Source organism: Topomyia yanbarensis, chromosome 2 (genome assembly GCF_030247195.1).
Source record: "Topomyia yanbarensis strain Yona2022 chromosome 2, ASM3024719v1, whole genome shotgun sequence".
In the NCBI taxonomy this organism is placed as follows: domain Eukaryota; kingdom Metazoa; phylum Arthropoda; class Insecta; order Diptera; family Culicidae; genus Topomyia; species Topomyia yanbarensis.
This window is the reverse complement of record NC_080671.1, coordinates 410,071,550-410,085,450: the sequence shown is the minus strand read 5'-3', so window position 1 is coordinate 410,085,450 and position 13,901 is coordinate 410,071,550. Positions and strand designations below refer to the sequence as shown.

The following is a 13,901-nucleotide window of genomic DNA, read 5'->3' as shown; positions in this document are numbered from 1 at the left end:
CCCTATTTCGTTGAAAGTCTTAGCAACGCGCGACGTGTATTAGCAAGTAAAATATATGTATAAAAGAATATTGGTGTCCCTGCACGGTATGAATCGGATCGGAAAGGTGTAAATTTGGCTTAAGACTGTCATAACCGTCAAAGATTTCCAACAAATTACAAGCTTGATAATCCTCTCTTCTTTGTCATAGATGCCCACCCTCACTTCCTTGTATCTGATACTGCCGTTACTCCGATGCTGAAATCAATCCTCCTCTCGCCATGAAAATGTTTTTTTTCTTGAGCAAATAGGCCTTTATCAGTAAAAAGCGAATTTGAAACCTTTACCATTTCTTCAAATTGCACTCTCTCAAAAACAGAAGCTAAAGCATATTCACAGTTTTTAAACGCAATTACCCACAATTACCAATCATCCTCCACTTCTAGTCTTAAAAATTGATCCCCATGTACGTTGAACTGTATTTCTAGTATTTATATGTGGTTTTAACCCCTTCGTGTCAATGTTGTTTGTGGACAACAACGTTTTTAAACTTTTGATTGAGGCAATAATTGTTCACAAAAACAAGTAAGTCTAATAAAGGTGACTATTACCTTTCATTTGAATATTAACAGTTACAAGGCCTTGTAAGGATCAGCTCTAGAACTGAAGTTATTGCAATTAGCCTGATTGGATTCCGATGGAACAGTTCTGCCAGAGACAGTTTACATCCTCTAGTTTTAAAAAATGTAAAATGTAAAAACTGGCACCTTCAAGCTGTAATGGTACCGTACCCTTTGAAAAAAACTGAATAAAAAAAGTAACTTGCACAATAAATAAATCAGATATGCTGCTCACTAGTAGATTCAAATAAATTAAACATACATACCGAAAGACATTCAGTATTTTCTTATTTACGTTGCGAAACCTTTAACGACTATTGTCGAAAACATTTCAAGCTAATAAGTTTGATGAATTCAATTCATCATTGAATACTTGGTTTACTACACAAGTTAGTAATGTAGCACCGTATATGTTATTAACTTCGTCCCGTTATCGCTCATAGCCACCGTAGTTCAGCTTTCGGTACTGGCACGGTAGGCAAATTCTACCGCATGGCATTCTATGCATCAAAGCGGTTCGTTTTCTACACCGTTTCTGTGCTTCGGTGGAAAACCTATTCATCTCCTTTCCACCAAATAATGTAGCAGTTACATCGTTAATCATATTTGATGGTTTTCATTAGACGGCCAACACGTTCGGTGAGGTTTTCCAGGGAAAGACACGGACGCTTGGAAGAATGACTATATATATGTATGTACTGCATACGGGGTGTGGAGAAACAATGTTTTGCAATATTCTCTTCTCAAGGACACGGTGTGGTTTTGGGTAGAAGGGTATAAAACGCCCCTACTCTATTACAGAGAAATTAGAATTATTTGAGGCAAAGAACCATTAGGGGCCCTTACATGAGCATTCAAATTAACATTACTAGGTATTAGGGCATCGCAAAAAAAATTCAATTGTCAAAGGCCCCCCTCTAATATTGTGACAAATGTCAAAGTAAGCTCAGATGGCAAATTTCACATCATTTGAACAATTCTAGACTCCCGCCCACCTCGCTTGAAATTTTTGAAATTAGTACTATGGGAAAATATGCAGGAAAAATATATTAAATGCTATAACTTTTTAAGTAGCATTCAAAAAAGTACAATTTATACACCTTTTTAAAGGAAATAACCTTGGTATTTGAATGTAAAAACGACAGGAATTAAATTTTTTATAAAAGGTTCTAAAAACACCTACATAATAATGATTCTATAAAAAAGTAAGGTGGAACAAATTTCGAAAAATAAAGCATCAAATTAAATCAAATCAAAAAAATAAAGCATTTTACTTGAAGGAGCGTTTTTAACCTTCTACTCTACACTATCGAGCAAAGAGCCTCGTGGCTGCGGTGTGATGGTAGATTCCTGCGGAGGCATTGATAGCAGCCCTGTTGGGCAAGGAATTGCCAAGAATGTTGGTAAAGAAATACACCGATATGGTTTGCAAAATGTTGATTCAGTTTCATGTGTTCTTGTAGGGTTTATTTATTTCCGTATTTACTACTGCGTTCATAAATAATTCAAATGCGAGTTTTCCTGAGTCCTTCGGTTTGCTTTAGTATCAATTCCAATAAGTGTATTACAGTGTCGTGTTTGGACAGGTAAATTTTTTTAGACTTGTTGATTTTGTATTGTTGGGTTTTGCATGTTTATTCGCAACGACAATCTGTTAGCATAAGCCTTATATCAGGTTAAGGAACTAAATATTTACATGACATTTATTAAAATATTTTCTAAACTTTTTAATAAACGTATAACTTTAAGTTTTCTCCAAGACACACGGAAGCGAAAGCGACGCCTGTGGTCCTCCAAAAACTACCAGCATTGCAGCAACAATAATACATCTGCCAATTGGTAATCAGTAATAATTGATGAAATACCGCAGACACCGTACCATTAAAGTTCAATGCACGACATTCTATATTTAGTCTGATGCTATCCAGAAACTGCAACGGCATCCGTCACTCGTTTTTCGGTATCGAATCTCATGCGATTACAGCTGACCGCACTTGACACCGGAATACTTTCACTTTTTTCGCAGACTCCAACGACGCAAACGCGGAACTATCGAAGGCCGCGCTGCACTAATCAACGGTACACCCCGGATAGGCCTATATGCAATCAAGGAACCGGTTGGCAAAAAAAAAGTTCTTATGTTTTGCACCATTCTCAATTGCATCCCGTGCAATTGTTCTGCACAGAAGAGTTCAGTCACTTGCTACAATCAAAACAGTACGGTCCGCGAGTCCATCGCAAACAGTTCGAGATGCTGTTCTTGTTATTACTTTCCGTTCTCGGTGTGCTACTGGTGTATCAATTTCTGAAGGAATTTTTCGGTGCACGCCACATCGACAAAATTCCCACCGTTCTACCGGTGCATCCAATTGTCGGTCATATTCTGATGTTTATGGGAAAATCTTCCGAGCGAGCTTTCTGGTTGACGGTGAAATATTTCTCCCAAGTCGATCGTCTCGGGAAGATTATGTTCGGTCCGAAGCCGTTCGTCCTGGTCAACCATCCTGATCTGTTGCAGCAGATACTCACGAGCAATGATGTGCACGATAAGCCATTTTTCTACGATTTCGTTGGACTCGGCGGTGGACTAATAACGGAGGGATGTGAGTATTAAATGCTGATAGCTTTTCTGATGTAAAAATTATCGTGGAAGTGAATCGTTCAGGGGAAGTGTGTCGAAGACGGACATCCTCAAAGTTTTATGAAAACTTTTAAACTGATTTGCCTAACACAGTTTAGTTAATAGCAGTACGCTAACCCTTCTGATCTAATTTTTACCCTAATATTTAAGGTTCTGATGGTTCCTAAGACGAGTATTTCTATATTTCGTTTCGTTGATACATCTTGATGCTTACGGTGTTTTTCGCTTCCTGGCTTCCTGGTGGTGGAACCCCTGAAGTCACTAACTACTTTAATCAATTTAGTTAATAATGTTCATTGCCAATCAGATGGGGCACACCATTTGTGGAACCAGAGTATAAGTATTACCTTTCATTTGATATTCCTCGATATTTGTCGAGATTATTATCGTAAGCTGTTGCACATAATATCAATCAATTGGACCTTCAAATTTCATATAAATCTCACTAAAAAATGAAAGCGAACAATATGTTTCAACCACAAGTGATGTGAGTGACTATTTTTTATGTACATTGGAGAGCTGAGTTAAATGGCGTAATTAGGTTACACATTTATAAAGACAACATTAGTATATTACAAGAAATTTTATAACAAAATACAGCGTATTTTTCATAAACAAAATAATTTTAGCGACAAATACCCCTATAATTAACAATGGAGAATCAACTCTTCAATTTTGTTGCAATTAATCTAGTATATCACGAAACCCGAAATACATAGATCATTACTGTCTTCAACAAAGTTGTTTCTAATATTATTCTCAATAGCTTCAGTAATAACACTATTCTATTATTACTTGTAGGGGGATTGATTACCCAATTCCCTTATGTTCTGGAACTTCTAGGAAAAACATTTAGTCATTGGATTCCTAGATTGGAGCCTACAAACATTCATTCGATAAAAACACCTCTTTACTAAGTCGTAAATGACATGTGTAAGCTTTTAACTTATGATCAGTGTGATGATTTCGTTTGCCTCACCGCCGCCGAACTTTCAGCATGCGTTTTGTTTTATTCGATTTCCTCATTGATATGAAAAACTCATTTCTTTGTATATGTTAGGAACGAATTCTTGCAAAAAATACTAGCGTAGCATCAGAATCTGAACCAATAAGCATCTACTCGTTAGAAATGCTTCTTTACTCGCTAGGCCATAGCGACATAAGTTTACCACCTCTTCAAATGCAGCCAACGGCGTGTATGTATGGGGTTCGATATTGTATTGTGCAAGTATGAGTAAAACAAATCATTTGGAAGCTTCTCTCTCACAGTTTGAGAGCGGAGAAAACAAATGCATTTACGCTCCAGAAAATTCGTTTCGGGTGTAGGATTTATTTGAACGTTCGCAGGAAAAAAGACAACAGAAAACACGAGAAATTCGACGCGAGACACAAAATTTAATGATATTCGAATTAATAAAATGTAGGCAAAACTTGTCATAGTCGGCTAGCCGAAGTTCAAGTAGCTTATTTTGCGAATCGTATTAATACAACAAATGACAAATTTCCTAAATTCTCGGCAGTCGCCTGCCTAGAGCATTTATAACATTATAACCCTTTCGGCACATTAACTAACAAATTTTTCTTCCAATGATACATGTAGAGATGCAGTGGATTCCTCGATCACTAGTAGTAGCATGTAGCGGACAAAAATTTCTTCATCACCTACAAGATCTGTATTCGAACATGGTCGCTGGTAGTATTGAAAATTTTGCAATCTAAATTGAATCTGGTCAATAACAGAGTAACAAACACGGGCGATCTATTATCTTTATGCTACCCTTATTTTTCTCTTTCATCTTGCCACATTCCCATTCGTCTTTTTTGCTCATTTTTCTTAGTGTTCTTTTATTTGCTACCATTTTCTTCTATTACATAAAATATTTCACTTTTCGTTTCTTACTTTCTATTTTTTTCATTTTTTATTTTCCTTTTATCATATTCAATTTCTATTCATTTGTGTTTTCTTCTCAGTTTGTTTACAATATGTGTTTACTTTTCTATTTTCATTTACTTCCTATTTGCTTATTGGCTTTCCCTCTTTTCTACTTTCCTAGTTACTATCCCTATTCTTTGCTTCTTTTATATTATTGGATTATATTTCTCAATAGTGGATAAAAATTTAGGCAAAAACTATTTTTTCTCCACTAAGGAGAAAATTGTTTAAAAGCGCGCAGGACTAGGGGTTTGCTATAATACACATCTTTTTGAAGCTAGCGTCAATCCGGCGCTTTCAAATGGTTTACAACATTGCCTTGATGTCAAAGGGTAAGTTACAGGAAATGTTATGGGCCTTTTGAAAAACCTATTGTTGTTGATGGAGAAACGTGAATAACTTATAAAAAGGTCGTAATAAAATAAAATAATTGAGTTGTTAAAACAAAATTTTAAAAAAATTTCGAAAACACCACATTTCAAAAAAAATTGTCTCAAGTTCGTGGCTGTCGATTCACGGTATGTATGTGCAAATCGTGAAATCGAGAAAAAAATAATTGCACTGCTAGGTGAATTAAAACAGGTTTTTGAGATTCATTTTGATTTCATCTCAAATCTTACAATGTCACGTCTATTCGTTACATTTTGATTTAAAACAGCGTTACGAATCATATTCATAGATAAAATTGTATTTTTACTTCAAATATTTATAAACTTATAAATATATGTCAAAAGCTGTTGTTAGGATATCTTTTATATTGAAAGCTTCTCCATGATCCAAATACACTTTTTGACGTCTTTAAAATGATGAATATTAGATTATTTATTGACATTTTATGAAGGGATAACCTCTAAAAAGGACATAATTACACGAATTAATTGTTTTTAATGGAGCAATTTCAAATGTCTCGACAGCAATTGAGTTTTGGAAGATGTTTGTTAAATGCATTTTGACTCAAAATGATACTTAGAATTAAATTATGTGATAAAAATACAGTTTTCTATGTCAATTAATATGAAATTTAAAAACATGTAAAAAGTTATTGTTAGAAAAAGTGTTTTACCGATAAGTTTTCCATCATGCTATTACATTCAAAATGTTTCTTTTCTCTTTAACGAAATAGAAAAGTTAAAAAAGGGTTTCTTTTGCAATTAATTTTTTTGCTTTTTTTGTGAAAAATTACATAACTTTTTTCAGTGTATGTTTTTTTTCGCACAGAAGTATTCAATGGTCATATTTTGCGGTCGGCCGTTTTCTCATGGACTCCCTCTATAGAAAGGCTATGCAATCACTTTGAACATGGTCAATCGCCTCCCGGCCACGCTTTTTTGACTAAGATATGTTTTCTGTAATTTTACAGAGATGTAGCTAGGAGTATGCGGTGAGAGGTTGACCCCCCTCCATATTACACACAACACTTTCCGACGCCCCCTTCCCCCTTCAAGTTCCCCCCATCAAGCCCCCAACAGATGACCCTCAAAAGACCAACTCATACACCCTCTTCAGACCCACTTCTCTCTCATCCCAGTCACCTTCACCCAGTAGGCATACCAAGATAGGCTGGGGGTGGTTCGGTTGTGAGTTATTCAACCCCTTCACACACACACACATCCCCGCATGATAAAATAAGTTAGCCGAAAGACAACATTGAGCTAATGCTGATTAAACTAACTAAATATATAAATTTTTGTCACAAACAGTGGCTGATCCGGAATAAAATTTCCTAGTGGGTCTGAAATTTCGATTTTGAAATAAACACATTACGTAATACGCTATATCCGCATTTATTAAAAAAAGTGAAAAGGGTTCGGAAAAACCCCCACTTTAAATGGCTGTGCCTGGGGATTTGCTCAAGTTATCTAGATGTATAAGATGTTTTTTTGTGTAAAACTATCTGAGGAACACAATGGCATAATCATTTTTAAAATAAAAATACTCGATTTGTGAGAAAAATGCAGTTTAAATTTTAAATTGGAAATATAGTATATTTGGCAGCATTGTAACCAAAAATAACTATTTTTTTCTAGATTCCCTGTCTCAATTCCTTCAAAATGCATCTCACCGATTGTTTCTAGACCAAATGAAGCCAAAGATATGAATAAAAGTTAATAATTGATGTTTTTTCTGTGGAAAATTTTCCATACACGATTATGACACGCCATACAAATTTTGTCATCAATGCACACCTATGACACGTGTGAGCGCGACTTTTGTTTACATTTATAGTAAAAACTCGCAACATAGCCAATCGATTTTCCCAACATTTGAGATATTAATACAGCATAGGTAGAAGCATAAATTGTCTTTTTTGAATTGCTTATAACATTTATAATATTCCAGATATTCAATCTCAAACTTTAAAAATCGTTTTTCTCGAAATGTGCTAAATGACGCTTGTCATAAGATAGCACAACAGTGACGATTTATGTACACTCAAGTTTTTTTTTACGCGGTTTTTTTTTGCGCGGTATTTTTTTACGCGGTATTTTTTTACGCGGATTTTGAAATTTACGCGGTTTTCATTTACGTGGATTTTGAAATTTACGCGGTTTTCATTTACGCGGATTTTGAAATTTACGCGGTTTTCATTTACGCGGTTTTTGAAATTTACGCGGTTTTCATTTACGCGGATTTTGGAATTTACGCGGTATCCATCAATGAGGTTCCCTTTATCGCAGATTCTTAAATTTAAGTGGTCTTCATTTACGCGGATTTTGAAATTTACGCGGTTTTCATTTACGCGGATTTTGAAATTTACGCGGTTTTCATTTACGCGGATTTTGAAATTTACGCGGTTTTCATTTACGCGGATTTTGAAATTTACGCGGTTTTCATTTACGCAGATTTTGAAATTTACGCGGTTTTCATTTACGCGGTTTTCATTTACGCGGCTCGTATCCCCCGCGTAAAAAAAAACCTGAGTGTATTTCAATAGAACACTATTGAAAACCCCGTAAAATGGATAGATCTCAGAAAATGTGAAAACACTCATACATGAATCAGTCTATTCCCAGCAGAGCCGTTATTAAGGAGCACCTAAGTGACTCGTGGAGTACGGGTAGGTTATAAATAAAGGAGCCGCGTGTCCGTTTGCATCATTCGTTGCTTGTATGCCAAACGAGCAACATCATGACTACTACGTTCGGATGGTTCGATAAGCGGTAGACGCTATGGATTTTCGGTAGTGGTGACCTATACCCGTATACAGTAAAACCGTGTATGTACGAACTGTTCGGCTGACAGTACAACTTGCACCCGTTTCCTTGCTATGTGCTAAGTTTATCGCGTGCATTTCACTCTGATGTGCGATTTGAAACTTTTCATACATAAACGAGTATAGAAATGCGATAGGTCCGAGTCGTGTACACACGATTATTTTCAATGTGACTGGATAGCGATGGTTTGGATTGAGTTCAACACTGCAGGGTGCGTCTTGTGAGTATGCGCTGTGATAAATTAAATAATTTTTAAGTCTGTGCGTTGGATTGAGACGACTGGAATGATATGCCAAAATGTTTTCGGCTGTTTGTAGGTACGTAGGGTAATGCACCTATTAGCTCATATCGTATCTCGGATTTACGTAATGCGTTTTATTATTACTAAGGCATCATTACATTACACGCTTCTGTGGACATTTCTAAAGAACGGGCGGACTCGGGAAAGGCGGATGTTTGTCGGAGATTTTGGTGTGCTAGGAGATTAAGTTATGTTTCAGTTTGTTTGTTTTCAAAATGGTGCGAAGCTAATCTGTAACGATTCTTGGTAATACACTCAAAAGTAGTGCCATCTGACCAAGATAAAGCATTGATTTGTTATTATTATTATCACAGGTTTGCAAGCATTAGTACTTATTAGCTGCATTGTATTCAATACAGGAGTTTTCATGTGGAATTGGAACGGAAATATTGACATCCCCCGCAGAGCGTTTTGATTTATTGTTTCAATCAGTTTTGTTTTGAAGTTAAATATTGGTATACGCTCCATGCTTTATTTCTCCTTAGTGGATGAAATTTAGGTAATTTTTTTTCTTCGCTAAGGAGAAAATTATTGTAAGCCACTTTTGCGTCGCACAGAGGAGCAACTGAGGTCGAATCCTGGCCAAAACTATTTATTGCGGCTATTGCTGTTATTTTACCTTAATATGAACTAAAAATAGACAATAATTAGTTTTTGGGAGAATTTGTCATCTATCCACCTACCAGTGCAGGGGTCAATTTTCTATATTCGTTCCGAATACTAGTATTTTTGAGGTGATCCTTGTAAATACATTTGTTTTTCCCGTTGTATGAGCAGTTGGTCAGTGGAAAAGCAAGAAGAAAAGGGATGCCTGTGCACATATTCATAGAGATACATTTTGCCAACACACAAAAAAATAATGAAATTTAGACGACATGTAAATCAATACGCATGTAAACATACCAAGATTGAATCGAAACTTTAATTGAAAATTACGTTAAAATCAATGCACTCAATTGGAGCATCAAAAAGCATACAATTTTACACGTTCATTCGTGTAATATTACGTGTCGTTCATTTTACAGCAATATGCGTGTAAAAAATACATTGAAGTGCATTGGTTTTCCGTTTAAAAAAACTGTAATTTTCAAACCAGGTGTAAAATTATAATAAAATTCGTTGAAGAAAGCACAAGTCGTGTGGATTTGTGGTGGAATTTAGATTTACGTTTATATTCATGCTCCAAATATGTGCATGAAAATAAAATTAAAATTACAAAATATTTTTTTCTGTGAAACATAGTATTTGGCCCTACAGCATTTCGGCGTACCTCAAATTAGTATACATATCAATATTTTCAAATCGCTTGGAATTTGTGGATAGGACAAGATCGGAAGAGATTTAATGTTTCTTAGATAGCCAGAATTTTGTTTTCCAATGTTGTTTCAGCAACATTACCGGATCGTGCCGTATCATGTAACTTTTTTCACATTCAAATTTGGAATAAAATGTTAAAAAAAGGTTTATTTAAAGCTGGTTCAATATACAACAACACTGTTTTTCAGTTATTTTTAAGCTGAGGTTATACAAATAGTTATATTCAACTACGTTTGTTATAATATTGTCTTATTTAACACAGTCATTATCATATGAAAGCGATTTTGCTGGATACATAACAAAAACCTGTTTTAATCCACCTAGCGGTGAAATTGTGCCTTTCTCATTTCTCTAAACTATGGCACGGAGGTTTTTTATGTTCAACATAATTGTGGAAATGTCCATTACATTCTTAGTACACTTTGCACTTATACACAATGGCATGCCAGCCACGAACTTGATGAGCTACGTGTCGACGGTGAAACACTTGAAACAAAAAAATATCATACTTCATTAGCCTAATCAGCATTAGATCAATGTTATCTGCTTGCTAACTCATTTTGTCATGCGGGGGCGGGTATGTGAGGAGGGCGAAAGTCCCATGAACGAACGACTCCCCAGCTTAAATTGGTATGCTTTGTGATATAGTGGTGGTTTAAAGATGATGGGGTTGAAAGGGAGGGGTATGAGGGCTGGATGGGGTGGTGGTCTGAGGGGTGATTTAAGGAGATTTTTAAAGGAGGGGAGTGAACAGTAGAGGGGGGATGTAACCCCTCTCCGTAAACCATCAACTACGCCCCTGTTAAAATCCAGAAACCTTATGCGAGTCGAAAAAAAAAATTGGCCCTGACCGGGATTAGGTTGACGTTTTTCAGAGTGATTGCATAACCTTTCTATATGAGAAAGGCAAAAATGTGCCAAAATCCAAAAAAGTGAATAGTCGTCAAAATTTTTTTCGGGTTTGCATCAAATCTCGACGTTTCATGCACCTTGAACACATTTAGCATCAAAAATAAAAATTCTGTTTTTAATTTTTCCTATAGTTTATATGAGAAATTTCTGTGTGGCCGCACTCTGAAACCCGTAAATCCGGAACCAGAATTCCGATCGATCCAAAATTCAATAGCAGCCGATGGGAAGGTTGCACCTTTCATTTGAGACAAAGTTTGGGCAAATCGGTCCAGCCATCTCTGAGAAAAATGAGTGACATTATTTGACACATACGCACATACATACACACACATACACACACATACATACACACATACACACACACATACAGACTTTTTCCGATCTCGACGAACTGAGTCGAATGGAATATGAAACTCGGCCCTCCGGGCCGGGATTAGGTTGACGTTTTTCAGAGTGATTGCATAACCTTTCTATATGAGAAAGGCAAAAATGATTTAAAATCCCTTAAAATATCACTATTTTGCATCCATGCAAAAATTCTTTAGCAAATTTTGACATACTCTTTATTTTGCCACATTATGCAGTATGCTTTTAGGTATGTAAAAAATATATAACTAATTTAAAAATCGAAAAAAAAATATTTTGGTTATTGGCCAAGAATTTGTTCTAGTTACTCCTCTGTGCGTCGGTTAAACCGATTATCCAGAAAAGATAATGTTCGACCGGTGGGAAATGGTTGTATTGGTGAACTATCTTTATTTTTTGCAGCACATGTTCTCTCATATCGATCTGTACGTAAACCGTACTTTTTAAGTTCATGACATTGAGTTACTTTCTGAAAAATGTAAGAGGATCATGAAAGTGCTTGAAGTAATAATCGCTATTCTAATACTTTTACTGCGATGATACTTGACAAACTAGAAAAATACTTCCAATATCGACAGTGCGATCAAGCTTCCAAAAAATGAAAAATATATGATCTAATAGATGATCTACTACTTCAACAGCCGGCGAAAGGTGGCGCCGTCTACGAAAGCTTTTGAATCCCACTTTCAACACTCGGATGTTGAACAGCTTTTTGCCAATCATGGATTTTCGGGCAAACAAAATGATTGCGAAGCTGCGATCTCTGGCGGACGGTCAGACTGTCATCGATATTAGCAAGTTCACCGAAGAATGCACACTAGAGATGGTCTTCAGCACCACGATGGGAAGAAAAGCACTGGAACTGCCCGGTCAGCGAGAATATACCCACCATCTTAAAATGTAGCCTACGAGTGACGGTATGATATTCCAATTGTCTTACATTTTATGCAAAATTTGTTACAGAATTCAAAATCTGCTGGGAGAACGAATCTTGAACACTAACCAATATTTGGGATTTATGTATCGAATGAGTGATGCATATAAAAGAGAACACATATCACGAGATTATTGTAATAAGTTCACGGACAAGGTTAGTAATTTCAGATACCTGCACACCAAAAAAAATCCGAATTTTATCGTTAACGTAATTCCAAACTTGCCATAATCTAGCAAACTGTAATTGACCAAATGACGTGTTTCGTTTAATTTTACATGAAAGATGTACTTTCCATACGCAGTGCCATAAAATTACACCCTTCAACATTTTAAACAAACGCCATATGTGAAGTAAAATTACGTGACTCGCAAAATTCAACGACATGTAAAATTAAAATCAGACGTAAAACTATGTCATTTTTGATGCTCGTATATGTCATGGTCAGGAGACGTAAATTTACACGATTTTTTCTAGGTGTGTATATTAGCCAACAAATTTCACTAGTTGATTTTTTTTAGATAATCATCGAAAGACGTAAGGAGCTTGAAAACACGATTGGCACTGAGGTAGAAGAAGATGAATTTAAAACAAAATCTTTAAATTTTCTGGATGAAGTCCTAGCCATAAGAAAAGAAAATGACTTAACCTTTTCCGATCAAGAGATTTCTGATCATCTCTACACTATCATGACCACAGTAAGTGCCGCCGAATTTGCATGCGAATTATCTAAAGTGATTTTCTCCCATAGGCCACCGAAACATCTGCCATGACGATCGCCTACACGTGTCTCTTTCTGGCGATGCACCCGGAAATCCAAACGAAAGTACGAAACGAAATGAATGAAGTATTCTATTCTCCCACCGTAGATATCAACAATGATACCCTCAAACAGCTGGTATACACCGAAATGGTCATCAAAGAAGTGCTTCGTATCTGCCCTGTGGCACCTCTTATCGCACGTCAAACCGCCACGGAAATAGTACTCGACGGTGTTCGAATACCGAAGGGTCAAATAATTGCGATGTGTTTCTTTACCCTACATCGTCGGAAGGATATTTGGGGATCGGAACCGGAACGTTTCGATCCGGAACGGTTTCGGCCGGAGACGTGCCAAGGGCGCCATCCTTTCGCTTACCTGCCCTTTAGCGGAGGGCTACGCAACTGCATCGGCGCACGATATGCCATGAACTCAATGAGAATAATGCTGCTGAGAATTTTGCAGGATTTCGAGATCCACACTGATCTAAAATACTCCGACTTTAGGTTTAAATTCGAAATTTCCCTCAATCTGACGATTCCATACAACGTGCGATTGGTGAACGTGAAAAAATGATTATTTATCTTATAATTTATTGTTGGCCAGTAGATATATTTAACCGAGCAAATTTCTCTGAATCCAATGTAAAATAGAAGATCTATTCTCAATAAACCTATTTGAGCAGCACACATTTATTTTGTTGAATTAATTATTTGACGCCTTTTGAGCACAGTTTAAGGAATTACTAAGTTTCTATTCTACGTTACGCAATTCAATTTTCAACGGTTTTATTTGTCCAATCACCAATTCGCTGTTTTATCAACGACTTATTTTCTTTGAGAGAGACATTTTCATTGGGATTTGATTTTAGCATCTTAGTAACAGCAATATCAGATACAGGAAAGAGAGGGTGGACAACGATG

General features: G+C 36.3%; 1 protein-coding gene across 1 annotated transcript; it reads left to right on the top strand.

The window, feature by feature from the left end:
* The first annotated feature begins 2,850 nt into the window (after nt 1-2,850).
* Nucleotides 2,851-13,554, top strand: LOC131680878 (cytochrome P450 4V2-like). The gene is made up of 5 exons (XM_058961593.1): nt 2,851-3,202; nt 11,926-12,184; nt 12,248-12,374; nt 12,740-12,916; nt 12,970-13,554. The coding sequence occupies exons 1-5, from the start codon at nt 2,851-2,853 to the stop codon at nt 13,552-13,554; spliced, it is 1,500 nt and encodes a 499-aa protein (XP_058817576.1).
* The last annotated feature ends 347 nt before the right edge of the window (nt 13,555-13,901 follow it).